At 40.7% G+C, this 27,106-nt stretch overlaps 1 protein-coding gene across 1 annotated transcript; it reads left to right on the top strand.

Moving 5' to 3' along the window:
* pm20d2.S (peptidase M20 domain containing 2 S homeolog) lies at positions 1-27,106 on the top strand. Its single transcript, XM_041564654.1, has 7 exons — positions 1-562; positions 3,356-3,504; positions 10,784-10,926; positions 17,867-18,021; positions 20,537-20,672; positions 25,533-25,640; positions 25,832-27,106. Exons 1-7 carry the CDS (start codon positions 143-145, stop codon positions 26,029-26,031), a joined length of 1,311 nt encoding a protein of 436 aa, XP_041420588.1. The 5' UTR covers positions 1-142; the 3' UTR covers positions 26,032-27,106.

Here is a 27,106-nt window from a genome sequence, read left to right as displayed (position 1 = left end):
AGAGATGTTGCGCACTTGCAGGATACAGTTATAACAGGCTCGCTCTGGGCTGCTATAGTTCAAAGTCCACGGAGCCGGAGCAGGAGTATTTAGGGTATTATCGCTGCTCAAGTCACTGTTTCCATCTCTTTTGGGAGCTGCTATGGGTCCTGAGCAGGGCGCGGAGTTCACTGCGTTGGAGCAATGCAAACTGCGAGCGGCTGAGCGAATCCAGGAGGAGTGTGGGTGTCTGAGTACTCTGAGCCGGGACATCTGGAGCCGACCGGAGTTGGCCTACAAGGAGCAGCAGGCGCATGACACTCTCACCCAGTTTTTCTCCTGTAGGGGTGTCTGGCTGGTGGAGCCGCGTTACAAGCTGGACACAGCATTCCGAGCACAATGGACTAGCTCACTTTCCGATAAGGAGTCCGAGCCATTACACATAGGGTTCCTGTGTGAATACGATGCTCTGCCCAGTCTGGGACATGCCTGTGGGCACAATCTCATCGCAGAGGTTGGCGCTGCCGCTGCCCTCGGTCTTCAAGGGGCTCTGGAGTGTATGCGGCCCCCCAGACCTGTCAAGGTGTGACTGCCATTGCAGTTAATTGCTCTCTCACATGTTGCCAGTTGGCTAAACCTATGCGTATATATCTCTGTATTTATTCTGTATTATCAATTTACTCTATAGGTGAAAAGCCATGCCTTTTGTATTTTCTAAAGGGCCAGTGTATTATACATAACAGTATTCTTGACATTCTCCTCCTTTTTTTATTTTTATTGTTTTGGATTTTTTTCTCCTTGAAATCATATTTTTTTTCTCTTGCAGCAACCAGACTTGGAATAGGCTTTAGGAACCTGGCTGCATTTTAAAGGGTCAGATTTATTTTTAATACAGTACTTTATTACACTGGGCTCCTTGCAAATGATTCATTCTAACATTTTAAAATGTTATTTTCAGCCCTCTTACTTCGTTATGCATGATCCTGTGCTTTCAGAATCAGCACAACACAATGCAACTACTTTCTGGCACACATTGTCTGATCTATTCAATCCTTACTTATAAGTAATTCAGTGGTATCTTCAGGTACCCCCTTCTAAAAATTATCGAGGGAGAAATAGTGCCCCATCTGCCCTTGACCCTAAAGTGAATGGGAGGCAGTTTTGACTGTTTACACAGAAGTTTCTCTAGTAGCAGTGGTAGACATGGAAGAAATTTCAGGCGACTTCTGAAAACAAAGCGCTCCGAGTGCCATCCTGCCGGCGATTAAGACAGAGACGTAACTAGATGGGGGTGGGCCCTGGCGCGGGAAGTGCAGCTGGGCCCCGCCACCCCTCCGTACGGCCGGAAATGGACGCATTTAGGGCCACATTTCCCTTAGAAGAGAGTGGCGGCGAGCTGCCGGGGGGCCCTGAGGGGGTGCGGGACCTGGCCCAATCGCACCCCCTGCTCCCCCGGTAGTTACGCCACTGAATTTAGACTAAATCTCCCCAAATCTGAACATGTGTCTCTGCCCTTAGGGTGAGCTGTTATCTTGTTACCTGCCCATTGTTTTGTTGAGAGAGACTGAAGATTATCAGAGCACAGTTTACAATCTATAAATTCTGGCAAATGCCAGAGGGGCTGCTGCAAGATGCCATCATAGGCAGTCATTATTTATTGGGTCTGAGGTGACTGTTTGAGTCTCTGTGTGATTAAAGGACCAGTAACATCAAAAAAAATGTTTAAAAATTCGTTCGTGCACAATGAAAAATAAACACCAAGACAAATGAAACTTTTGAAAAGCAAAGCCTTTATTAAGAAATAACTTACAGAAAGTCCACTTCCTGTCCTCTTAAGAAAATGCGACTATCCATACTGCAGCGATCGATTTCTCCTCCCTGGCTATTCACTGACAGGCATCACCTTCATCCTCCTCCCGGCGTCCAGCAGCAGCAGTGTCACAGGCTCTCCTCTCCTTCACAGTGCATCGGCTTCCCTCCTCGCTGCTCCCCCCAGCCAGATCCCCTGACCGGAATGATGGATGATCAGCCCGCTTCACATTTCACAGCCGCACAGCCTCTCTCTCTACCGGCTCACTGGGAGCTGCAGCTTCAGAGCAAGACTGCCCAGAATGGTTCCTTTATGCAAGGCATGGGTTGGACAAAGGGGTGCTGGAATAAGCAGCCTTTGTGGGGAGAATAACAAACAGACTAACTTCTACAGTATAAGGGATTCTAAGCAGGGAAGGGGTTAACTGAGCTGTTGGTTTCTTTACATTATTACATTATTGTTTTACGGAGTGGGGAGTCAAGGAGAGGTTAGGAATATACTTTGAGCCGGGAGAGAGAGGCTGTGAAATGTGAAGCAGGCCGATCATCCATCATTCCGGTCAGGGGATCTGGCTGGGGGGAGCAGCGAGGAGGAGGGAAGCCGATGCACAGTCAAGGAGAGCCTGCTGCTGGATGCCGGGAGGAGGATGAAGGTGATGCCTGTCAGTGAATAGTTGCTCCTTCACACACTGTCAGTAGAGTAGCCAGGAGGAGAAATCGAGCCCAGCAGGATCGATGGTTGCCCTTTCGCCTTTTCTGTACAGGACAGGAAGTGCAGTTTCTGTAAGTTATTTCTTAATAAAGGCTTTGTGATTTTAAAGTATAATTTGTGTTGGTGTTTTTTTTTTTGATGTGTACGAATTGTTTTAAAAATTTTTTTTATGTTACTGGTCCTTTAAAATGCTAGGGTCTTATTTTGAATCTCAGTGTGGACCTGGTCGTGGGCACTAGGCAAAGTAAGAAAAAAAACCTGACACCTCCCACATTAGATCATTATTGTCACTGATCCTGTCAACCAAAAAAACTGTTCTAATAGAGAATGGTTGATGTCTTTGGATATTATTTTGCAGTTTAGAATACATTTTCATTTTTACATGTCCCCAAACATCCAACACTTATAGCCCAATCTTTGTCTGTAAGCCACAGTTGAATTTGGTGCACTTAAACATCTGTGGACTAAGCATAGTCATTGTCACTATAGGACACAAATCGGGTGTTCTAAACACCTTTTCTGGGAAAAAATTCATAATTATTACTGGCCAGGCTGGTAAAATACTGGCCAGGTGGCAACCCTAGCAAAGAGCTGACTGCAGGAGGCAGGGGAGGATAAATGCCAAATTACAAGGGAAGAGCATGGTTTATCAGGGTCTTTAAATGTTGATTCCATCCACAGTCATTGGCATCTTTTTTTAAGTCTGCTGCATTTTGCAGTAGTTATTAAAAAGTGAAAGCATGACCCTAAAGTAGAAATTTGCTGGTCTTTTATTCTCACATTGATCCAATGCTTTTATCATTTGCAAAAACTGTTAAATTCATACGCAAGGAATACATTTTTTTGCCTTTTTAGATAACCGTTTTAGGAACTCCTGCAGAGGAAGATGGAGGTGGCAAAATTGATCTTATTGAAGCTGGTGCATTTGTGGACATGCATGTTGTCTTTATGGCCCATCCTGCACAGGAGGATGCACCGTACTTGCCAGCTGTTGCTATACATGAGTGAGTACAAAAATGGGGATTATGAATTATCCGTGAAAACAGTTGTACAATGTTTAAAGAAAAACTTTACCCCCAAAATTTATTTTTAAGCAGCAGATAGTTTATATCATATTAAGAGGCATATAAATATATTGCCTTCAACCACCATTTTGTGATGGTCTCTGTGCTGCCTCAGAGTTCACCCGACCAGAAGTAATGCAGCACTAACTGTAACACGCGGCGATTCGTTTTCCGAAGTCGTCCGAAGTTTCCTCGTGAGGCACCTTCGGGCGCCTTGGAAAACGAATCGCCACATGTGATTAGCGCTGTTGTGTTTTTTTTTTTCATTTTAGCCGGCTCAGAGTGAGGGAAGGCGTTTGGGGATATTGGTCGCCGCAAAAACGAGGCAATTAGTCGCCAGGCGACCAAATCTCCCCCAAAACGCCCAGTGTGGACTGACCTTAAAGAAGTGTTGAGGGGGTTGACAAGCAAATTTTGCAATGTTCAAAATGGACAAATTTATCCCTGAAAAGGGTCTTGTTACAAATGGATATGTCTGCTTTTTTATCTTTTCCTACAATACAGCAGTTCTGCCCTCCTTTGTGACAGAGCTTCAGTTTATAAATTAAATACTTTTGTTTACATCAGTTAAGATCTAATTGTCGAAGAGTTACTTCATGGCTTGTATTTATGCAATCTGGCTAGTAAAATGAAATTTGCAGATGTTATTAACAGGTAAAAAAGATAACCGGTATAGGAAAGCAATCCTATTGGCTCTGGTAAGCATGTGAGGGCTTGATTTCTGAGGGAAAAGAACAAACATGCACAGAAGAGCACATATCACGGTGCTTTGCTTTCAAATATAGCTCAGAAAAAAAGAAAATGACATTTTGACAGTGAATAGTGAATAGTTCTCTTAATCACCAGTGAGAGCACTGGAAAGGAAAGATCAAGGGGTAATCTGATAATCTGGGTAATCTCCTCTATTTCCCTTCTCAAAGTATCACATACAGCCTTTGGGAATGGGGTGCTGCCCTGGGGTCTCTACGTGGTGGGCAGCCCAGAGGGAATGCCCTCATAGAGAGGAAAATACATCCACTTTCCTTTACAGGACTGTGTACACGTCCTTTTTCTGCTGATAATTCAAATGGCCCTCAATCTGTACCTTTCCATGGAATCCTGAGTCTTAACTTCCAGCAAATTGGGAAGGGCTTCATCCTCTGCTTTCACTCTACAAGAACCTCTTGGAGGTGTCTTTGTTGCTGCTCGGAGTATGTCTTATCTTTGGTACATATGCCATACACCCCAGGAGTCTGCTCAGATGTTTCAGGGCTTTTACTGCAAATCGAAGGAGGCAGGGCTGTACTATTTTGTGTTGCAGGAGTGTCCACATAGTGTATTGGTCATGGTGAATTTTGGGAAGTATTTCTCCAGACCCGAGATTGGCAGTGGGCCTTCCTTTGGCCCGGCTGACCACAGCTGTAACATGAGGAGGGTGTGGGGCCTAAACAAGGGGTTTTTAAAGTGAGGTAGGTTGCTCTGAAAATTATGCCTTGCTGTCACAGGGGTGGATTGGTTTCCAGGAAGTTCGGTCTGTGCAGTACTTTTGGGTGGAGCAGGGAGTAGCATTTTACAATGCAAAAATGTAAACAGTGTTTTTTATTTGCAGTAGGGCCATATGAATATGGGGGTAATCTGTTAAAAAAAATACCTTTGTTGTTTGTGTTTATGTTCAATTTTCCTTATAGCTAAGAACATATTGGACAATAAGCAATTGTTCAGAAACACCCCATGAGTTTATGAAAGATTTTATTTGGAATTTTTTAAAAAGACACATTTACCCATTTTGAATTCTTTCTTTCAGAATTTCTGATTTCCAGACATATATGACCCTGTGTGGTTACTTTACTTATAATAGACTTTGCAATACAAAATATGTGCTCAGTCTGTTTTTGCAGTGGAAATTTGGCATTCATCGTACTGTCCATCAAGTTCATCCTAAAGTTCAAAGATTTTCAGAGATTTAAACTTGAATGGATTTTATCTATCTCTAGAACTTGTGGGATATGCAGGTTTTAAAGATCAGGAATTTGGTAAAATTTTGCCAGCTTTACCAGAGATCAATTTTCAATGCTTAATATTTTGGGGGGTGGAGTTGCTGTCAGGAACTTTTAACACAAATTGCAGGAAATAAGCAGTGTCCTCTCCAGGCATTTTTAAGTGGGCATCTCACCTAGCATTCGCCCCCACCAACATTCTGCTAAAATGTTTTCTTTTGGGGAGAACACTGGAATGCTTTGTATTCATTATTTTAAAGTAAATTTTGGACATGAAATGCACATATTATGTCATTTAATGGCAGGAATCAAACTCTTGTCTACTTGTTAAACTATACCTGCACCATTCTCCTGAGTTTTTGTTATTCTGGTGGACTTATGTACCAGTACCAGTACACAGCCCTCCCCCCATCATGCTCAGAACTACAGAGCTGCCCAGCAGTGTTGCACCCTTTTTTGTCCCTTCTGTTCCCAGCATTCATCTGGCTGATCAGTCAGCAACACATACACACTGGAATACAAATAATGGTCGGGTGGTCCCTCACTCCAACAGCATCAGGGCTCCATCAAACAGAGTCAGTGGCACCGTCCAAGCCACACAACATCCAAGGTGCAAGCAAAGTTCACTCTGGAGAGCCAATTCAATTCAATGTATTTTATTCAGTCACAGTCACAACATGTTTCGGACAAACATGTCCTTCATCAGGTGCTAATTAGCACCTGATGAAGGACATGTTTGTCCGAAACATGTTGTGACTGTGACTGAATAAAATACATTGAATTGAATTGGCTCTCCAGAGTGAACTTTGCTTACATACACACTGGAATCTAAACTGGGATCTTGGGCTACTGGGCATGTTCCTAGGTGAGATAAATAATGGAAATGGACATGTGATAAACTGTGTGTTCTGCCATACTGTCCTATCAAAGTGGTAGGGAATCTCTTCTCTAAAGAGAATCAGCAGAAAAATAGTATTTATGGAGGAAGGATCTTGCAATTTCCAAATCAAGGGTATAAATAGTTTACCCGTATTCAAGAGAAAAGATTCTTTAAACTGGAACAACAGCACATACGCTGTTGTCTTTCAGGATCAGTGTCCCTAGCGTTTCATCTGATTTCTATCCTTTCCAGTGTCGGACTTGGACACCAGGGACCCACTCAAAAACCTTAGACCAGGGGCCCACTCTCAGTACTATTATTCTTTCTCTCCTGACTCTATTTTCCTAATCTCTTTTCTTTAGATAATATCTATTATTCCATCTATTTAGCCTCTTTGTGCTCATAGAAATAGGTAATAGCCATGAAATAGGCCAAAGGTTTACTAGCATGAGGGCCCGCTGACACCTGGGCCCACAGGGAGTTTTCCTGGTATCCCAGTGGGCCAGTCCGACACTGATCCTTTCCCAGTAAGGGTAGATTTTAGGACAGTGCCAGAAAATATGTAGTTAAGAACCTGTCTTGTTCAGGCATCCAGCATCAGTTAGAGGAGTGACTTCATATTCTTCACAGTCTGAATGGGGTATAACCACCTAGTCACAATTTGTTGTTTAGCATTCTACAAATTCTAGAACTACATATCAGGTTATTAATCATAGTGCTGGCATGCAACTAGGGTTGCCACCTTTTCTGGAAAAAAATACCGGCCTTCCTATATATTTATCTTTTTTCCCTATTAATAACATTGGGATCAACCATCATTTTTACCAGATGGCAACCCTACATGCAGCTAAGAATTATTCCCTCTCTGCTCCATTGTTTATAAAGTATAATTGCATTCTATTGCGCTTGTTAAGCAAAATAAACATTTCTTGCACTATATGTTATTTCAATCTTTGTTGATTGCAGTCTTGGAATTCACAATCACACCAAGCAGACAGCAGCCAATTTGTGGACACTATTATTAAGGCAAGCTTTCTATTACCCCAAAATCTTGTTTATGCAGCAGACAGTGAGGAAGGAAGGGGATGGGTGTAGTGCAAAAGTAACTGCTTGCTGTCAACCATGTATTGTTATCCACACCTCTACACCTGAGGAAAAAAGGCTGGCAGAAATATATGACTGACAGATAAGATTTTTAAATACCTTTGTAACAGGTATAGATGTTTTAATTTTAAAAAATGTTTCCATGTTTAATTTGAAAAGGACTTTTATTATATAGCTTTTTATGTCTGGGTGACCGGTCCTTTTTAAAGGAGAAGGAAAGCTACTGAAGCAGTTTATTGTCAATAGATTAGCTACAATAGTGGAAGCTATAACACTATTTGTTCTGCAGAATATTTACCATACCTGAGTAAACAGCTCTAAAAGCTCTGTTTGTTTAGGTTAGCAGCTGCCATATTAACTCTCCCTGTTCACCCTTTAGGGTAAGGCCACACGAGGAGATTCGGGGAGATTTTGTCGCCTGGCGACTAATCGCCTCGTCTTTTGCGCGACTATCTCCCCGAACTGCCTCTGCGTTTTTCCCCATAAGCTACAATGCAAAGTCGCCTGCGCTAATGCACACGCGGCGATGCGTTTTCAATAGTCGCCCAAAGTTGCCTCAGTGACGCAACTTCAAGCGACTATAGAAAACGCCTGAATTACCTGGGAGTGTAACTACTGAACTCTTCAATGATGAGATTATTCTGTTTGTGGAATGCCATCCTCCATTTTTCTGTATTCTAGTTTTAAATCTAAAATGCTTCCCTTACAGTTTTATTTAATAAGGTGAAAATTATCATGGGAGCAGACGGTGAGTGCTTGGAATACTTACAGCAGTCTAGATATTATGTTCATTATGATAATGTTTATTTGACTCAAGTCAAGGGTCTAACCAGTCCACCTATAAAAGTCAGCTGCTATTCTCGAGGCCATTTTCTTTTTGCCAGGGTGTTCCATTGGAGTATGCATGGCTTGCCTTTAAAAATAATTATTACAAAAAGCAGATGATTAACGCCACAGTGTGGGTTAAACCTAGCGATGGAGATTTCTTTTTCTGTTTATGTGCCATGTATATTAAGTTAACCAATCTATATAAATTGTGTCTAGCTTCTCAACCGGGAACAAAACCATTTGTTCCATGACAACCAGTTTATGCAGGAAGAAGCTAGTCCCTACCTTGTGGTGGTAGTTTAGGGAGCCACGTAGAGTTTAGATAGGATATGACTGGACTGTCTTGCACAGCAGTACTAGCTGGTTGGACAGTTTATATAAAGAGTAATAGGCATCCTCAATGGTTTCAGCTTTTTGTTCAGTAATGTAAACAGTCTGACCTGCAGCAGTGTTAATGCTGTGGATATAAATGTGGCATTGTGTGCTCTCAACAGTTTGATGAAAAAAATTCCACACATTTTCACAACATGTTTATTGTTTTCATAAACAAGTCAATAATGGAGCAGTACATAAATAAAATTCTAAAATATTGAATGTGGAAGTATACAAATTAGGGATGCACGTATCCAGGATTCGGTTCGGGATTCGCCAGGATTCAGCCTTTTTCAGCAGGATTCGGATTCAGCCGAATCCTTCTGCCCGGCTGAATCAGAATCCTAATTTGCATATGCAAATTAGGGGCTGGGAAGGAAATTCTCGTGACTTTTTGTCACAAAACAAGGAAGTAAAAAATCTTGTCCCCTTCCCACTGGATTCGGTTAGTTATTCAGCCAAATCTTTTGCAAAGGATTCGGGGGTTTGGCCGAATCCAAAGTAGTGGATTCGGTGCATTCCTAAAGGTAGGGCTATACGGCCGTTTTCGGCGCGATTCGGCGCACTGCGACAAAACGCCCGCTACAAGTCACATGTGACGGAAATAAAGTAACAGATTTATCTTGTTTTGTCGCATCGCGACAAAAAAAAGTCTGTGTAGTCCTACCCTTATACAAATACAATAACAAATGATGATCTTCATGAACAAACCTGGAGCAATAAAGATCCAACATACATCATAAAAAATAAATCATAAAAAATAAATCTGAACAAAATAAAAATAACATTAGGGCAAAGAAAAAAATACATGAAAGAAATAAAAACATAAGCACATAGAACATTAAATGGGAAATAACTAGATAATTTCCAGGAAATATTTTGACTTTCAATTCCCTTGTTCAGATGACCCTATGAATTCCACCACACTTGGCTTTGTGTTAGTAGAGTAATGTTGGCCAATCATGATGGCTCTCTGCATGACAAGATTAAAGGAATTGTTTAGTATAAAAATTGGGTAAATAGGCTGTGCAAAATAAAAAAAAAATTCAATATAGTTAGCCAAAAATGTAATCTATAAAGGCTAAAGTGACCAAATGTCCAATATAGTAGCCAGAACCCAACTTCTTGCTTTGCAGCTCTTTATTGGTTACCAGTCAGTAACTGATCAGTGACTTGGGGGGCCACATGGGTCATAATTGTTTGCGTTTGTTTGCACTGAATGCTGAGGATCATAGCAAACTCGCTGAACGGTTATGTCCCATGTGGGCCGCCTTCAAGTTGCTGACTAACTCAGAGTTAGAGAGCTGCAAAGCAGGAAGTTGGGTTCCAGTTATTATGTTAGACATCCAGTCACTCCAGCAGATAATAGATTACATTTTTGGCTAACTAACTATATTAAAAACTTTTTTATTTTTCACAGCCTATCTATTTACCTGTTTTTAAGATACTTGGCTTTCCTAACTTGTGTCAATTTGCCCATAAATTAGGTGGACTGGGAGAGTTTATGTTTAGATTCAAGTAAAGTTATTTTGGAAAGGGCCTCCAAAAGTTTCTATACACTGTTTTTTGGTTTACTCTGATCTATATTAAATAATCTAGTAAAACATATTTATGAGCTTCCTAATGTGTTAATGAGAATAATTGGTCTATTTTAGTCATCAGATTCAACACCAGGACCTGCACATCACTTACCCAAGGCAAGCTGTTTATATTATATCAGCCATAGGCATCGGAGAGCAGATCATGCACAAATATACAAATAAGGGATAGCTAAGTGAAAGAGGAGTAGGTGTGCATTTTTTTTGTTTTGCTTGTGATCATAAGAACCTAAAGTAAAATGTAACGTCACTTTTAGTTTCTGATTTTTGCCCAGTTAAGTGCAAGAAGAAATATAAAATAACATAAATTTTGTCTTTTGTATAATGACCTTGTCAAAAGCATGGCTGTCCAGCTACTGTAAGTCAAAATCACATTCTCGATCAATCACATATTTTTTGTAGCTCATTATTAGTATATCTATAGTAAAAACTAAATGTAAAGTGATGGTTTTATTTCCTAGTGTGACAGTGAAATATTATGGAAAAGCTTCTCATGCAGCTGCATATCCATGGGAAGGAGTAAATGCTCTTGATGCTGCAATTCTTGCCTACAACAATCTGTCTGTCTTAAGACAGCAAATGAAACCTACATGGAGAGTTCATGGTGAGAATTTTTTCATCACTGTTTTATTTAAAGAATAAATCCAGAATTGCTGATGTTGATTGTATAGACATGTAAATGTTTCAAAGGGACAGTATCAGCGATCAATGCATAATATAATAAACCTGATCGTAAAGAAGTATTAGACATGTAGCAATGTTGCCAAAATTGTCTGCTGAGATGAGCTCAAAAAGACATTAGCTGTGAGACTGTTTGTTTTTAAAGGGGAACCCCGGCTTACAAACCAAAATTTGATAAAGAGGAAAATCCCTAATATGGAAACCGAAACCCCTAATATACCCATCACAGTTCCCTGTTTCTTCAAAAACTATGCATAAAAGTCATTTTCTACGCTGCAATCCAGCTGGTTAACAGTTCTTCTCTTTCTGCATCATTTGAAATCCTGGCAGAGAAGGCGGGACTAAACACTGATGTTACAAATTGTAACAACTTTTCCACAGCTTACAGACAGCATGCAGAAACTACATAACCAACAATGCATTGCACTGTGACATTGCATTCTTCATTGAAATCACATGTGGGGTTTGGAGGATGCAGTCTAAGAACAGGTGGCTGTTGATGTTTGCAGTGGTTCTGTTCAATAATGTAGAGACTGTGCAGGTCCACTCAGAGCTGCTGTTTAATCATGCTGCAGTGCAGATCTGACAATACATAACATGACTGTCACAGCTTTATCACTTCCTGTGCTAGGAATACAAAACACATCCTGTGCTAATATACGGTCTGCCACTAGGTGACAGCATAACCCCTTAACATCTCCCTTTTCTAACTGTATAATCTAACATATTTAAACAATATTTCAAGCCTTCAAGTAGTAACGTTATTTGCCCTACTGTACTTACATAATATGCACATATGTAACTTTTTTCAAAGATAACCAAACATGACTGTTTGAAAACTATTTAAAGGTTAAGTCTTTTTGGTGGCTGAATTCGCCTGCCACTGCGTGAGTAACGCGGGATCTCAGGCTCACTCTCAGGCTGTGAGGCCGATGTGCAGTCCGTTGCAGGCAAGTGCTCAGACTGGCTCTCCACTGTGGCCTCCACTTCTAGTCTCGGCGTTTCACTGGATTCTGTTACTGTTACTGCAGGCTTGCTAGGACTGGGCTCTGCTTGCCTGAGGTCCACTCGCTCTGCTGGCCTGAGGTCCACTCGATTGCGCCTGTACATTGTACCCTCCACCTCAACCAGATAGGAGCGAGGGTCTGTTTGTTGGAGGCAAGTTCCTAGTCTCCATATGCCAGTCCTGTCACCTGGAAGAGGATTCATTCTTATATTTTGCCCCACATTTAGTGCCGGAAGGTCCCTGGCTGTTTTATCATATGCATGTTTTGCCACTTGCCGTTTGAAATGCAGCTTGCCAGGAACTTCTGATGCAACGCAAGGTTCCAGTAGTGTGTCAGTCACTGGGAGGGGAGTTTTCAGCCTGCGGGCCATTAGGCGTTGCGCGGGGCTAGTGTCCATGCCAATTGTTGGCGTATTTCTCCACAGCAAGATTGATTTCCATGGGTCGTCTCCTGCACGTTTTGCTCGCCTGCACAGGCCTTCAACAATTTTCACTGCCGATTCTGCTTTACCGTTAGCTTTAGGGTACATTGGTGACGAAGTAACATGCTCAAAACCCCATTCCTGAGAGAACTTGGTGAACAGAGCACAAGCAAATTGTGGACCATTGTCCGTGACGACTCGGTCGGGTTGGCCATACCTGGCAAGTTGAGCCTTGCATCTCTTAATGGTGGTGTCCGCCGACAGGTCAGGCAGCAGTTCTATTTCCCAAAAATCTGAATAGTGATCGACGATAAGCAGAAAATCCTTGCCAGCGTAGTTGAATATGTCCATACTCAGAATCTGCCATGGCCGTGTAGGGAGGGATGTGACATCATAGTCTCTTTTTGTTGTTCGTGTGCATATTCGTTACACACAGTGCACTGTTCTACATAGTCTTTAATCTCCCCATGCATATTCGGCCAAAACAGTGTTTCTCTAGCCTGCCTGAAGCATGCCTCACCACCTATATGGCTCCAATGAATGCGACGTAGCATCTCTGCACGTAGTTGCTTTGGAATGATAATGCATTGGCCCTTGAAGAACACCCCATCCTGTAAACTTATTTCATCCCGGTAGTTCCAATACTCTCTAATAGCCACAGGTGTCTCTGCCCTTGAATCAGGCCATCCGTTGAGCACAACTGATTTGAGGATCTTGAGGTGTTCATCTTGCTCAGAGGACTCCCTGATCTGCGACAGACGCTGATGCGTGACATTTAAATAGTTGGCCTGGTTTATGCCCTCTATGTCAAGCTCTTCACGGTACATGCTGCAGACTGAATGCTGGGCATGAGGTGCGTCCGCTTCGTGCCAGCGTGCTGTGGCTCTGCTTAGTGTATCACTGATATACATATATGGGCCCGGTTTATAGGTCACCTCCAGAGCATAGTTTTGGAGCGAGAGTAGCATGCTTTGAAGTCGTTTTGGGGCACTAAGCAAAGGTTTGTTGAATATCGCGACTAGCGGTTTGTGGTCTGTTTCAACCGTGATGTTTCCCCGACCGTACAAATAACTGTGGAAACGGTGGCAGGCAAACACAATGCTTAGGCATTCTTTCTCGATCTGAGCGTAATTCTGCTCAGTTGCAGTGAGGGCTCTGGAAGCAAATGCTACAGGTTGTCCATCTTGCAATAGGCAGCATCCGAGGCCATTCTGACTGGAGTCACTTTGAACTGTAATGGGCTTGCTAATGTCATAGTATCTTAGTACCGGTGCTGTGGTAATTAGTCGCTTGACCTCATCAACTGCTTCCTGGTGCTTTGGCAGCCAGTGCCATGGCATGTCTTTATCCACGAGCCTGAGCAAGGGCTCGCACACCGCTGAGAGGCGGGGCATGAATTTTGACAGGTAGGTGACGAATCCGATGAACCTTTGCACTCCCTTTGAATCGGTTGGAGCAGGCATGTCTTTTATTGCCCTCACCTTCTCAGGATCTGGCTTTAACCCCTCTGCTGATAGTATATGACCGTGGAAGCGGACCTCATAAAGTTTAAACTGTAGCTTCTTGATGCTCAGTCTCAGTTTCACTTCTCTGCAGCGGTTCATAAGGGCAATCATGTTGGCATCGTGGTCGCGAGTGGCCTCTTCTAGTGAGTCTCCACAACCCACTATTAGTATATCATCTGCAATTGGCTCTACACCTCGCAAGCCGGCTAGTAGTTCATGTTGTTTTCTTTGATACACCTCTGGGGCTACAGACACACCGAAGGGTAGTTTGAGCCAGCGCATTCGCCCCCAGGGTGTCCAGAAGGTAGTAAGAAAGCTGCTCTCAGTGTCCAATTTGATTTGTAGGAATGCATCCCGGGCATCCACCAATGAGAAAGTACGGGCTTTGGGCAGTTTATAGAGGACATCTTCAAGTGTTGGTATTATATAGTGGGACCTTTTCAGCGCTTTGTTCAATGCCCTTGGGTCAATGCAGATTCTGATTTTGTCAGCTTTTTTGACTATAACCATGTTGCTTATCCAGTCTGTGGGTTCAGTCACTGGGGCTAGGTTCCCATCCTGTATGTGTTTGTCCAGCTGGGCCTTTACAGCTTCCCTCAGTGCGACTGGAACATTGCGTGGTGAGCATTGTACTGGTGTGACAGTTCGATCTAGGTCAAAGTGCACTTCCCCCTGTAGAGACTCTATCGGACTATTGTACACATCATGGTATGTGCTGGTAAGCTGGTGCTCAGTTAGCACCCCTGTGGTATGGCTTTCCAGATTGTGGAGTTCGTCTGGAATAGTAATGCGCATTAGACCCAAACGTTCACATGTTGAGCCCGATAGGAGTGGGTTCTGGCTTGCTTGGACTATTTCGAATTCCAGTCTGTGTCGTAGACCCTTTATGAAGCATTCCGTACGAAAAAGGCCCAATGACTTCATCACCTCCCCCGAATACAGCTTGAGTCTGGTCTGGCTAGGTAATAGTCTTACCTTGGGTGCTATCTTGTGTTTATCATGAAGGCTCATGACGTTACATGTTGCTCCTGAGTCAAGCTGGCAACGTTGTCGGATGCCATGGAGCTGAAGGTTGACAAACCACTTTTTTCCTCGGGAGCTGGGTGGGCCCATAGTACTGGCGGTGTATATATGTCCATTGTCCTCCTTGTCCACCTCCCATTCAAGCTCCGCTTGATCGTCAACTGTATGTAGCTGACGCTGGTCATGTTTTGCTTTAAGGCACACTGCTGCAAAGTGGTTGAGGGTGCCGCAAAGTCGGCAAGTCTTGCCAAAAGCTGGGCATTACGCTCTCCCCCGGTTGTGTGTGCTGCCACAATACTTACACTTTTCAGGGCTTCTGGAGTAGTTAGGATATCGTGCTATGCTGGGCTTTATGGTGCTTAGAAGTGCTGGCTTTTGGGCAGCTGTGGCATTAATACTGTCATCTGCTCTGCCCTGTGTCAGCACTTTCATTCGCAAGTCTGTTTTCTGCGCAGCTCGGCAAATATCAATGGCAGACGCCAACGTGAGTTCCCTTTCTCTTAGCAAGCGACGGCGCGTGATTTCATCAGTAATACCTAGCACCAGCCTGGGCGTCCAAGATGGCAGTGGCGTTCTTTTGCTGTTCCTCTGTCAGATGCAGATTATGGCGATAGATGTGTCTGTACTCACCACCCATTAGACGCCTCAGAGTGGCTGCCTGTACCTCTTCCGATTTCTCGTCCAGTCCAGAAGCTAACATAAAGTCTTGAAATTCAGCTTTGAATGTTTCCCAGCTGGTAGCCAAGTCGCCGGACATCTTCATCTCGGCTGGTGGAGGTATCATGTTCGCATACATGGTTGCTTAAATACCAATGCTTAGTATGCTGAGAGTTTCTTTTCCAGCTGGATGCGTGGATGGTGTGTTGTAGTTCAAGCTTCTGACACCATGTTTGCAGTGGTTCTGTTCAATAATGCAGAGACTGTGCAGGTCCACTCAGAGCTGCTGTTTAATCATGCTGCAGTGCAGATCTCACAATACATAACATGACTGTCACAGCTTTGTCACTTCCTGTGCTAGGAATACAAAACACATCCTGTGCTAATATACGGTCTGCCACTAGGTGACAGCATAACCCCTTAACAGTTGATACAGTAACAGTAGTCGGCCAGCTCAACAAAGTAAGTCAGAAAGATCAGCAGAAGAGCAGGGGGCTAGGCTTTGGGAACTGTCAGAAACCATTAAAAATCATGAAAAGTCTGCATATTTTTTAATTGATGTATATTGCAAAGTTGCTTGAAATTATGTCAAACATCTCTTGGACTTCGATAAAGACATTGAGCACCCTACAAATTTAAAATCATCAATAAAACTACTAGAAATAGATATTTTCACACACCTTTGTATACTCAAATGTGCTTTTGAGAACTGAGGTTTACCTTTAATCTGAGTAAATAATCCAACATTTGTAAACCATACTGTATGTTTAATGGATTTAGTTTGATGCCTAAGGTACAGGGTGACAAAGGGATTGTGTAGGTTCTCAGTGCAAATGCTAAGCATAATATGAAGACACTAGACGGGGAAGCCTTTGAAAATGCAGGGAATACAGAGGATCAGAACATGTATTGCTTTAGATTGCAGTGAACAGAAAAGTACAGTATATAGCAGTACTAGGAAAATGTTTTTATAGCACTTTGAGTTTATCTGTAGTTGCTAAAAAACACCCAACATTTTTAGATATATATATATATATTTATTTTTTCTTTATTTTTAGGACTGTATCTAAGCCTTTCTTACAAGAGATATTGTAATCCTGCTCCTGTGCTTATGTTTATTTGTATTTTGTAATAAAGTCAAGCAGTTACTTAATGCATATAGCAAAGTATTGTTCTTTTTTTTATCTGAATTCTGCTTGGTTAAAATAAAGTTTTGATCTGATTATTGTGATCTTGATATAATGTTTTAACTGCTGTCCTTTATACAGATGACTACCATGTTTGTTAAAGCAGCGTGCAGAGCAAATCCTTTGCATTTAAATAGGTGACCAGTAAATACTACCAGATGATTGGCTGCTATACTGGTACATTAGACCTTTAGCAAACTTTACCTCTTTATTACATGACCCCATAAGTCTAAAGCTGGCCACAGACGCAAAGATCCGTACGAAAAAATAGTACGAAAAAATGACTTTCCCATCTCCCGACCTGCCACTAACCATTCAGATCAAAGTCTTACAATTCCGACCAAATAAAGTGGTTAAAGAACAGAACAGCCGATGTTCTGCCCCTGACAGCAATCGTACAATAGACAAAGCTAGTGACAGTCTCCCACTGAAAATCGTACGATCGGCAATACATGCAGATATATTACCCGCAGCCGACGGAAATTTTCTAACCTGTCCGATCGACCAAACGTCCAATCTCTGCCAGATGAAAAATGTTGGGACTCTCTACACACGTTCCGAAAATCCTCGATTCTTACGATGAGATCTATGGCCAGCTTTAGGAAGATGCAAATGGCATAATAATAATCCACTGGTGGGTGACAAAATACCTAAATTTGCTACTTGTTATTTTCAGTGGCAGTGACCTTGATTTGTGGGTCAGATAAGTTCCCATAGGGGTCCAATTGATTGCCATTAAAACCAATCAATAAGGGGTAATTTGAGGTATTTTGCCCACTACCCCGCAGTGCTTTTGTTCTAAAAAAAAAAAAAAAAATCTACTTCCATGTGCTATTGCCATAAAATGTTTTATTAACCTTACCTCTCAATCAACACTAGATGACCTAAATATAGCTTTTGATATCTGAGCATGAAAATGCAACTTTTATATTTCCTGGCATATGTGATTGGCTTATACAACATGAATAATTCTCTGTTGATGTTCTTTTCCATTGTTTCTGATGAAAAATAATAGCACTAATGTTTTGTGTTTCTAGGTGAACTGTTTTCTTTTTTTTTGCAGGCATAATCAAAAATGGGGGTGTGAAACCTAACATCATTCCCGCTTACTCAGAATTAGAATTTTATCTGCGTGCGCCATCGCTCAAAGAACTTGCTGAATTAAAAGAAAAAGCAGATGCTTGTTTTAAAGCTGCAGCTGCAGCAACTGGATGTAGAGTAAGTATTCCCAGACTGAAGTTTGAAATATGCCCTGACATTTCAAGTACATATTTAAAACAGCCACCCACAGGCCCAATAAACATTGGGGAGTCTTATAGCTGCCCCTCTGGCATTTGTCAGTCCGGAGGTTAAGCAAAGGTCGATTTGTATTTTAATTTACCATCCTTTTTTTACTATAAGGGCTAGTCCACACGAGGAGATTCGGGGAGATTTTGTCGCCTGGCGACTAATCGCCTCGTCTTTTGAGCGACTATCTCCCAGAGCTGCCTCAGCGTTTTTCCCTATAGGTTACAATGTAAAGTCGCCTGCGCTAATGCACAAGCGGCGATGCGTTTTCAATAGTCGCCCAAAGTTGCCTCAGTGAGGAAACTTCGGGCGACTATAGAAAACGCATCGCCGCGTGTGCAGTAGCACAGACGACTTAGCGTTTTTCCCCATAGGCTATAATGCAGAGGCAGTTCGGGGAGATAGTCGCTCAAAAAGACGAGGCGAGTAGTCGCCAGGTGACAAAATCTCTCCGAATCTCCTCGTGTGGCCTCACCCTAACCTTACACAGACCTGTAAATTATCTTCTTATACAAATGAAAGTTGAAGAAACACTGGGGTTCTAACTAATTGTGTCAAGTGTTTGAACATGATGCATTTATACTTCTGATTATATGCTTAATGGTCTGTTAGGTATCGGGATATGGTGATTTGAAATAAACTTGTTATTCAGCAAGTTGTCCTTTTTATGTCACTTTTCAATTCATCTTCTTAGTGACTAAAATTGCTGACCTGAGTTGCTTTCTTGCTGACTTGAGTGCTGTGTTGCAATGTTAGGCTGGCCCCAGTATCCCTTGCACGGTCTTGGGATGGCAGAAAACTCAAAATTATGGAAAGGCTATATCCCAAAGACTCCATTTTATCCAAATAATCCAAATTTTTCAAATTCTCTGTATTATAAAACAGTACATTGTACAAGATCCAAACTAAGATATAATTAACCCTTATTGGAAACAGACCAAACTATTGGGTTTATTTAATGTTTATATGATTCTCTAGTAGACTTAAGGTATGAAGATCCAAAGGACAGGTCCCTTATTTCATGCAGGGCATCTGCCTAACATGTACAGGTTTGGGGCCTGTTATCCAAAATGTTTGGGACCTGGGGTTTTCTAGATAATGGATCTTTTCATAATTTGGATCTTCATACCTTAAGTCTATTAGAAAATAATTTAAACAATAAATAAATTAACTCAATAGGCTGGTTTTGCTTCCAATAAGGATTAATTCATCTTGGTTTGGATCAAATACAAGGTACTGTTTTAGTATTACTACAGAGAAAAAGGAAATCATTTAAACAAATTAGATTATTTGGATAAAATGGAGTCTATGGCAGACGGCCTTTCCATAATCCTTTCTGGATAACAGGACCCATACTTGTATCTGGTATATGGTGTCAAATGGTGTCAAGCTGAACTACATGGAATAAAAACAAAAAAATTCTACTGCAAGTGGGTATATACTTTTTTTCTTTGATTAAATGTTTACTGGTAGGAACGTACCAGTTATATCCACGTGTGCCCCATTTTTGCCTTTTTGTTATGGTCTATACCTGTATCGGCACAAGGAAAACCTTAGAGCTCTTCATCCCAGAATTCTGCATTCTGGGCTTGCTGGTGCTCAGGCGGCAACACCAGAGAGGTATCCAGGGGATGCAAAAAGACGCTCCTGGTACCTTTAAGAGCCGAATTTCCAGTTTTTATACCAGAAATATGGCTTTACTATTGCGAGAGAGCGCAATTGCGCTCTTCGCAATAGTGTTACTGCCAGCAAGGGGGGGCGGCATTGAAGGAAACGCCTCAGGCGGCGCATTAATTAGTATCGGCGCTGCTGGTGCTTATGAAATTGGTACCTCAATTTTTGGTACTGTGGTTCTTTTTTTAAAGTTTATATGGGGATTTCATCATATATAATCAGTGCTTAGTGATATCACATGGATTCTTGTATTAAATATATATAATGATGTACCCACTGTTGAATTTCATTTAAGAATTTCATTATCTTTGTAGTTATAGTGGTATATATATATATATATATATATATATATATAGATATATATTTTCAAAATGGACCAGCACACCGTTTGTCTTCAATCAAAAAAAGTGTTTATTCTTTACACACTGGATGCACAGTGTGTAAAGAATAAACACTTTTTTTGATTGAAGACAAACGGTGTGCTGGTCCATTTTGAAAATATACATTACATTTTGACTAAGCACCCGGCTAAAGACTTTGAGATTGCAGTGCAAGTGTCCATATTGGAATATATAGATATATATATACACACACACACACACACACACACACTTATGGGGGGGGTTCCTTCAGTTCTGCTACATTAGAACCTTGACAAGATTATGTAAATCAATTCCCCTCTATTACACATGCAGAAATCTATTTCTAGGTTATGTTTCATACTGACCTTTGCATATCCCCATTTGTAAAGTCTTACTTATTTTCTTTGCAGGTTGAGTTTAGCAGCAGTGATCATGACTACTATAATGTTCTACAAAATAAGACCTTAGCAAAAACCTATGTGGAGAATGGCAAAAAACTAGGAATGCAGTTTGCAGCAGATAACTTGGCTTCAAATAGCTTTTCAGGTGAACAGTTACTGTTTTGATGTTTTCTTGACCTAAATGGTCTTGTGATTTGATAACCTTTGTTTTAGTATTATATAATATAAGGCAAATTAGAAAAGTGAAAATTTAATGTTGAGAGCGGAGAATAAGAATACTAACATTTCTTCATTTTTTTTCCATTGAGAGGCAAGGGGAGAGCTAGCTATAGCACTTTAAAGGAGAAGGAAAGCCAAAAAACTACTTAAGCTCTAAGTGTTGCCAAGGAATAGTAAATATAATTACCAGCAAGCAATCTCCCATTCGTTTTTCCATTAATCTTTTAGCTGCAATCGATTTTTTAAAAAGTGTAAGCATGATGATATAGCATACCTTTGCTGCTGTCCATAAATCCTTCTGAATAGGGCACACGCATGCGCAATCGTTTCAATCAGTGCCCTGCGCATGCGCACAAGAATAGTTTTTTCCCTTGTGCAGTGATGACGAAGCGGTCACGTGACACCTCCGTTTGTCATCGCTGACCTCTCTGCCACTGCCGCATCTCTTCATTCACCAATCGCGTATTCCCCCACTGCTAAGAGATTAGGGTAAACTTTGAAGCTCCTGCGCTCGCTCAGGATTTAATTTACAGTCTGTCAACGAGCCGAGCGCAGGAGTTGAGGAGGGGGGAGATTAAAAAAAGGCAGGCAGCGATCAGGTCTGTATTAACTTAAAAGGAAAAAAGACACATTGCCTCTGAATGCCGGAATGAATGCAAGTATGGTTATGTCAGGGGGGGTGGTCACGAAGGAGGCGCATGCGCATTACAGAGAGAGCGCAGGGCGGAAGTGATGCGCCTATTTGAAAATGTCGGCGCCAAACTGTGGAAAGGGGTGAAACTTCCGAAGCATGGTGCACAGAAGCAGCAATGATTTCAGATTTTTTGGTATGGCGTTTCAGGAAGGGGCCTGTTGGAAAACACTTTCAAGGTAGTGTCGTTTTTTTTGGTTCCTTCTCCTTTAAAGCTAAAAACCCTACCAAACATTAAAAAATGGGGGAGTTTGGCTTAAGATGGCAAAAAGATGAAAGCCAAAGTTCTTAACTTGCTTCAGCACCCCTTGTAAAATTATGTTTTATCGATATTTTTAAGTTAAAAGAAAACATAACCTTTGCAGGAAACTGCTGCAATATAAGGAAAATAAAGACAGTTTTCTTTAAGCCAACAGTTCAAATAGTAAAGACTACTTTTATTAGCTGGATAACACAAAAATACAAAAGAATCTCATATCTCTTGTCAGATAAAAAAGTGTGTATAAGTTCATAGACTTCTATTTACTGATTTACAATGAAGCTTGCACCAAACAGAGCACACAAGTCAGATGCAGTGCAATTGCTTCTGATTCAGAGCCTAAATTGTACATGCAATAGCTTCCTGCTCTACCCACACATTTCCTGAGTAGGACAGAATTCTTAAAGGAGAAATACACTCCTAACTAGCTACAAGAATATTTGAAAGCTGTGATTTCTTCAAAATGACTGACAAACTGGCCAAATCTTTACACTTACCACATTTTTTTATTAATTTCCAGTTTGTTAAATATCTCAAATATTAGTAACTTCTGATTTGCAGAAATATGTATTGCTAGAATTAGTTCCCTGCAAAATATTGCATTTACTTCTAATGTAAAATGTATTATCTGACCAGGAGTGCCAAAATATTTGTAATGAATTTAAAATGTTTTTACTGTTGAAAGCAGTATTTGCCTGCTATTCTGTGTACTCCTGGTTCTGACTACATCTACAATTTCTGAACAGCAGTAGTAAGTTCTCAAGATTTCATCTCCCACAATACCTTGGTCTTTTTTACATGTCTGTTAAACAAAAAACATGTAAGGCATTGTGGGAATTGGTCTTAGCTGCAGTAGATCTGACTACTGCAACATTGTTGCATGTAGCCTGAACCAGCAGAATATACCAAAAGAAAAGTGTGATAGCTTTTCCAAAACATTTATAAATTAAAATTTGCTTTCATTATGTCCAATTTTATATTTTGGTTTAATAAACATCTTTTTCCCCTTTACTTAATGAATTGAACAGTTAGATAGCAAATGAGACCTTCTGTATGCATACTGAAAGGACCAATGTACCCCATGCAAAAAATGAAAACCAAATAAATGAGGCACATGGAAAATTGCTTTTATCGTTATTATTAATTAAAATATTTTGTTTTTCAGTATATTACATGAAGCATGAGGTCTTAATACATTGCAATTTGCCTCCTCCAGTATAAAGTGAAGGTTATTGTTGGATCTGCTCTATTTTGGGGTGCCAGGCTAATGACTTGAGACAGACTGATCTTTAAATAAGTGGTATTTATTTACAAAGAAACTAAAAGGTATAACATAAAAAGGAAACTAACTAAGATAGAGGGAGGTAGAAAGGGATAGGGAAAGATGCAATGGAAGGGAGTGGAAAGTGACCTAACTAACAAGGTATTTACAATGCTCTTTATATACACATAAGGAAGACCATTCATAGTTACATAGTTACATAGTTAAATTGGGTTGAAAAAAGACAAAGTCCATCAAGTTCAACCCCTCCAAATGAAAACCCAGCATCCCTACACACACCCCTCCCTACTTTTAATTAAAATTCTATATACCCATACCTATATTAACTATAGAGTTTAGTATCACAATAGCCTTTAATATTATGTCTGTCCAAAAAATCATCCAAGCCATTCTTAAAGGCATTAACTGAATCAGCCATCACAACATCACCCGGCAGTGCATTCCACAACCTCACTGTCCTGACTGTGAAGAACCCTCTACGTTGCTTCAAATGAAAGTTCTTTTCTTCTAGTCTAAAGGGGTGGCCTCTGGTACGGTGATCCACTTTATGGGTAAAAAGGTCCCCTGCCATTTGTCTATAATGTCCTCTAATGTACTTGTAAAGTGTAATCATGTCCCCTCGCAAGCGCCTTTTTTCCAGAGAAAAACAACCCCAACCTTGACAGTCTACCCTCATAATTTAAGTCTTCCGTCCCTCTAACCAATTTAGTTGCACGTCTCTGCACTCTCTCCAGCTCATTTATATCCCTCTTAAGGACTGGAGTCCAAAACTGAACTGCATACTCCAGATGAGGCCTTACCAGGGACCTATAAAGAGGCATAATTATGTTTTCATCCCTTGAGTTAATGCCCTTTTTTATGCAAGACAGAACTTTATTTGCTTTAGTAGCCACAGAATGACACTGCCCAGAATTAGACACACGTGTTATCTACAAAGACCCCTAGATCCTTTTCATTTAAGGAAACTCCCAACACATTGCCATTTAGTGTATAACTTGCATTTATATTATTTTTGCCAAAGTGCATAACCTTGCATTTATCAACATTGAACCTCATTTTCCAGTTTGCTGCCCAGTTTTCCAGTTTAGACAGATCACTTTGCAAAGTGGCAGCATCCTGCATGGAACCTATAGTTCTGCACAATTTAGTATCATCTGCAAAAATAGAAACAGTACTTTCAATGCCCACCTCCAGGTCATTAATAAACAAGTTGAAAAGCAAGGGACCTAGTACAGAGCCCTGCGGTACTCCACTAACAACACTGGTCCAATTAGAAAATGTTCCATTTACCACCACTCTTTGTAGTCTATCTTTTAGCCAGTTCGCTATCCAGGTACAAATACTATGTTCCAGGCCAACATTCTTTAATTTAACCAGTAACCTTTTGTGTGGCACTGTATCAAATGCTTTAGCAAAGTCTAAGTAAATCACATCCACTGCCATCCCAGAATCGAGGTCTCTACTTACATTCTCGTAAAAAGAAATTAAGTTAGTCTGGCAAGATCTATTACGCATAAAACCATGCTGGCACAAACTCATAGTATTATGATTTGCTATGAAGTCCAGTATCTTATCCTTTATTAACCCTTCGAAAAGCTTTCCTAATACTGACGTCAGACTAACTGGCCTATAGTTTTGAGGCCGAGAACGGGATCCTTTTTTGAATAGAGGCACCACATTAGCAATTCGCCAGTCTCTTGGCACAATACCAGATCTCAATGAATCCTGAAAAATTAAGTAAAGAGGTTTGGCAATCACAGAGCTAAGCTCGCTAATTACCCTGGGATGAATACCATCTGGCCCTGGACCTTTGTTAATCTTAACCTGTTCAAGTCTCTTTTGAATTTCTTCTTGTGTGAACCATGCATCATTAGTTGTATTACTAGAATTGGGAGTGTTAAGAAGGAAACCTTCACTTACTGGTTCTTCATTTGTGTAAACAGATGAAAAATACGAGTTCAGAATCTGCGCTTTTATTTTGTTTTCATCAACCAGCTGATCCCCCTCTGATAGTAAGGGTCCCACCCCTTCCTGCTTCATTTTTTTACTATTGACATATTTAAAAAATAATTTGGGATTATGGGATTCAAACAAGCATACTACCCTTTTCCCAAAACAGCCACACCCAAAAGCAGTCCCAGCCAATCAGGTCGATGTTAGCTGTTCTTGAAGATGGTTCATCTCTTCTTAGATAGACAAGGGACTGAAATCAAGTTAGGATGCACTGAAATCCCATAATCCAATGCTCCAGGTATCACTTTGTTGATCCAGCAGAGTGTCCTTCCCTTGGGAACTCTTGCTATCCCTGCACCCACACCAGTATGTCCAGTTATTTGCATCACTTTGATATGGGCATTACTGTAGCTGCAAGGATTGTTTTATGGCAGGATGGCTGTTGTCCAGGCTTGCACCTTCAGAGTTGCCATTGATGGAAAGACAGATATCTTTTAACCCATTGTGTGTATGGGCTTACTGTTGAATATCCAAAATTCAGTACTACAGTTATGCTGTAGTAGCATTTATTGCAGTGTGTTTTGTTTCTTGATCTTTTCAGGTTCTACTGATTTTGGCAATGTTAGTTTTGTGGTTCCTGGAATCCATCCTTATTTTTATATTGGATCTGATGCCCTGAATCACACAGAGCAATACACCGAAGCTGCAGGTAACCATAAACAATTGAAAGATCAGATAATTCATATTTAAAGGGTATGTTAACTAATGAGAAAGGTACTGATGTGATTTATAAAGAAGCTCTGTAAATGTAAAAGTGTTGTGCCTTCACTTTTGCAGCCAATTTTTTTTTAAAGTATTCCTGTCTTTTGTTCATTGTGGTGCTCTTTTTTCAATAATTAGGATCAAAAGAAGCTCAGTTTTATACACTTCGCACAGCAAAAGCATTGGCAATGACCGCAATAGATGTTATCTTTAAACCAGATTTATTGGCAAATGTCTGTGAGGACTTCAAGTTGATAAAACTTATTGAAGAAGGCAACATCAGCGTTACAGAAAAGTCCAGGGATTCAAGTGGGGGAGCAGGCTGTGCCTCACGTTGAGAAATCATTGCTGCAACAGACTGAAAAAAAATGTTTGATTTTGTCTTTGATTTTGTAAAATTATACACAAATGTGCAGTATGTGTGTGTTTGTATATATATATATATATATATATATATATATATATCTCTTTTATTATTGATTTACTTTTCTGAAAACATGTAAAACATTACTTTGGCAATGCAACTCTATTAAAGACTCTCAAATCACTTGTATGATTTTCTAGAATAAATTGTCTAGATCATAGTTAATTACTAGTTGTTAGAAAAGATGACCGTCAGCTGAGGATGAGAATAGATCACTTGGGTTGCAATCCAGATGCTAAAGTTGATTATCTTTTATTGTTATTTTATGGTCTTGTTTCTCTCTCTCTCGCTCTCATGAAAATAATGTAAATAAATGGTCCTGTTTGCAGTGATGTTAAATACCAGCAGATGGAGTTTTATGCAGCAGTTGTCAATCAGAATGCAACGGCCTCTGATCCTAAATCAGGACTTAGCCTTGTAGTTGCAATCATAGGAATTGAGACAACAATTTTAGAAAAGCTTTTTAGCAAATCTGGTTCCCATGCCTTTATATTATATTAAGCTCACACTGATTCCACAAGCTTTGCCGACACTTCTACTGATTCATAGAACAGTCATAATTACAAGTCACTGCCTTGCATTCTTTCTCTGACTAGAAAGAGACATTGTAAAATTTCAGGGTAATGGAATCATAGATTCCCTCTGGTATGTTGATAGTTTCAAATGAGTTGGGGGCATATGCTAAAGAACTTTGCCATCATACTTTGAAAGCTAGATTGCAGTTCCCTCTCAGGTTCTCCTAGTTTACACCCTACGGTGTGAAGTGCTAAGAGCCACAAATTCTTCTGCCTGGGAAAGCAGTAGAACACAAAGGCAGCACTAATAGGGTTTTTTAGAACTTTCCAGTAAAATACCACAAAGAAACATATTAAATCATACCACTTCTAATTTACATAATGTGTGAATTGTCACCTTGTATAACTTTACATGACATATGTTCACAACACATCTGGTACTGTATTTACTAAATAAATGCTTTTTGTGAGAAA

The sequence above is a fragment of the Xenopus laevis genome, chromosome 5S, assembly GCF_017654675.1.
Source record: "Xenopus laevis strain J_2021 chromosome 5S, Xenopus_laevis_v10.1, whole genome shotgun sequence".
Taxonomy (NCBI): Eukaryota; Metazoa; Chordata; class Amphibia; order Anura; family Pipidae; genus Xenopus; species Xenopus laevis.
This window is presented reverse-complemented; position numbering and strand designations above follow the sequence as displayed.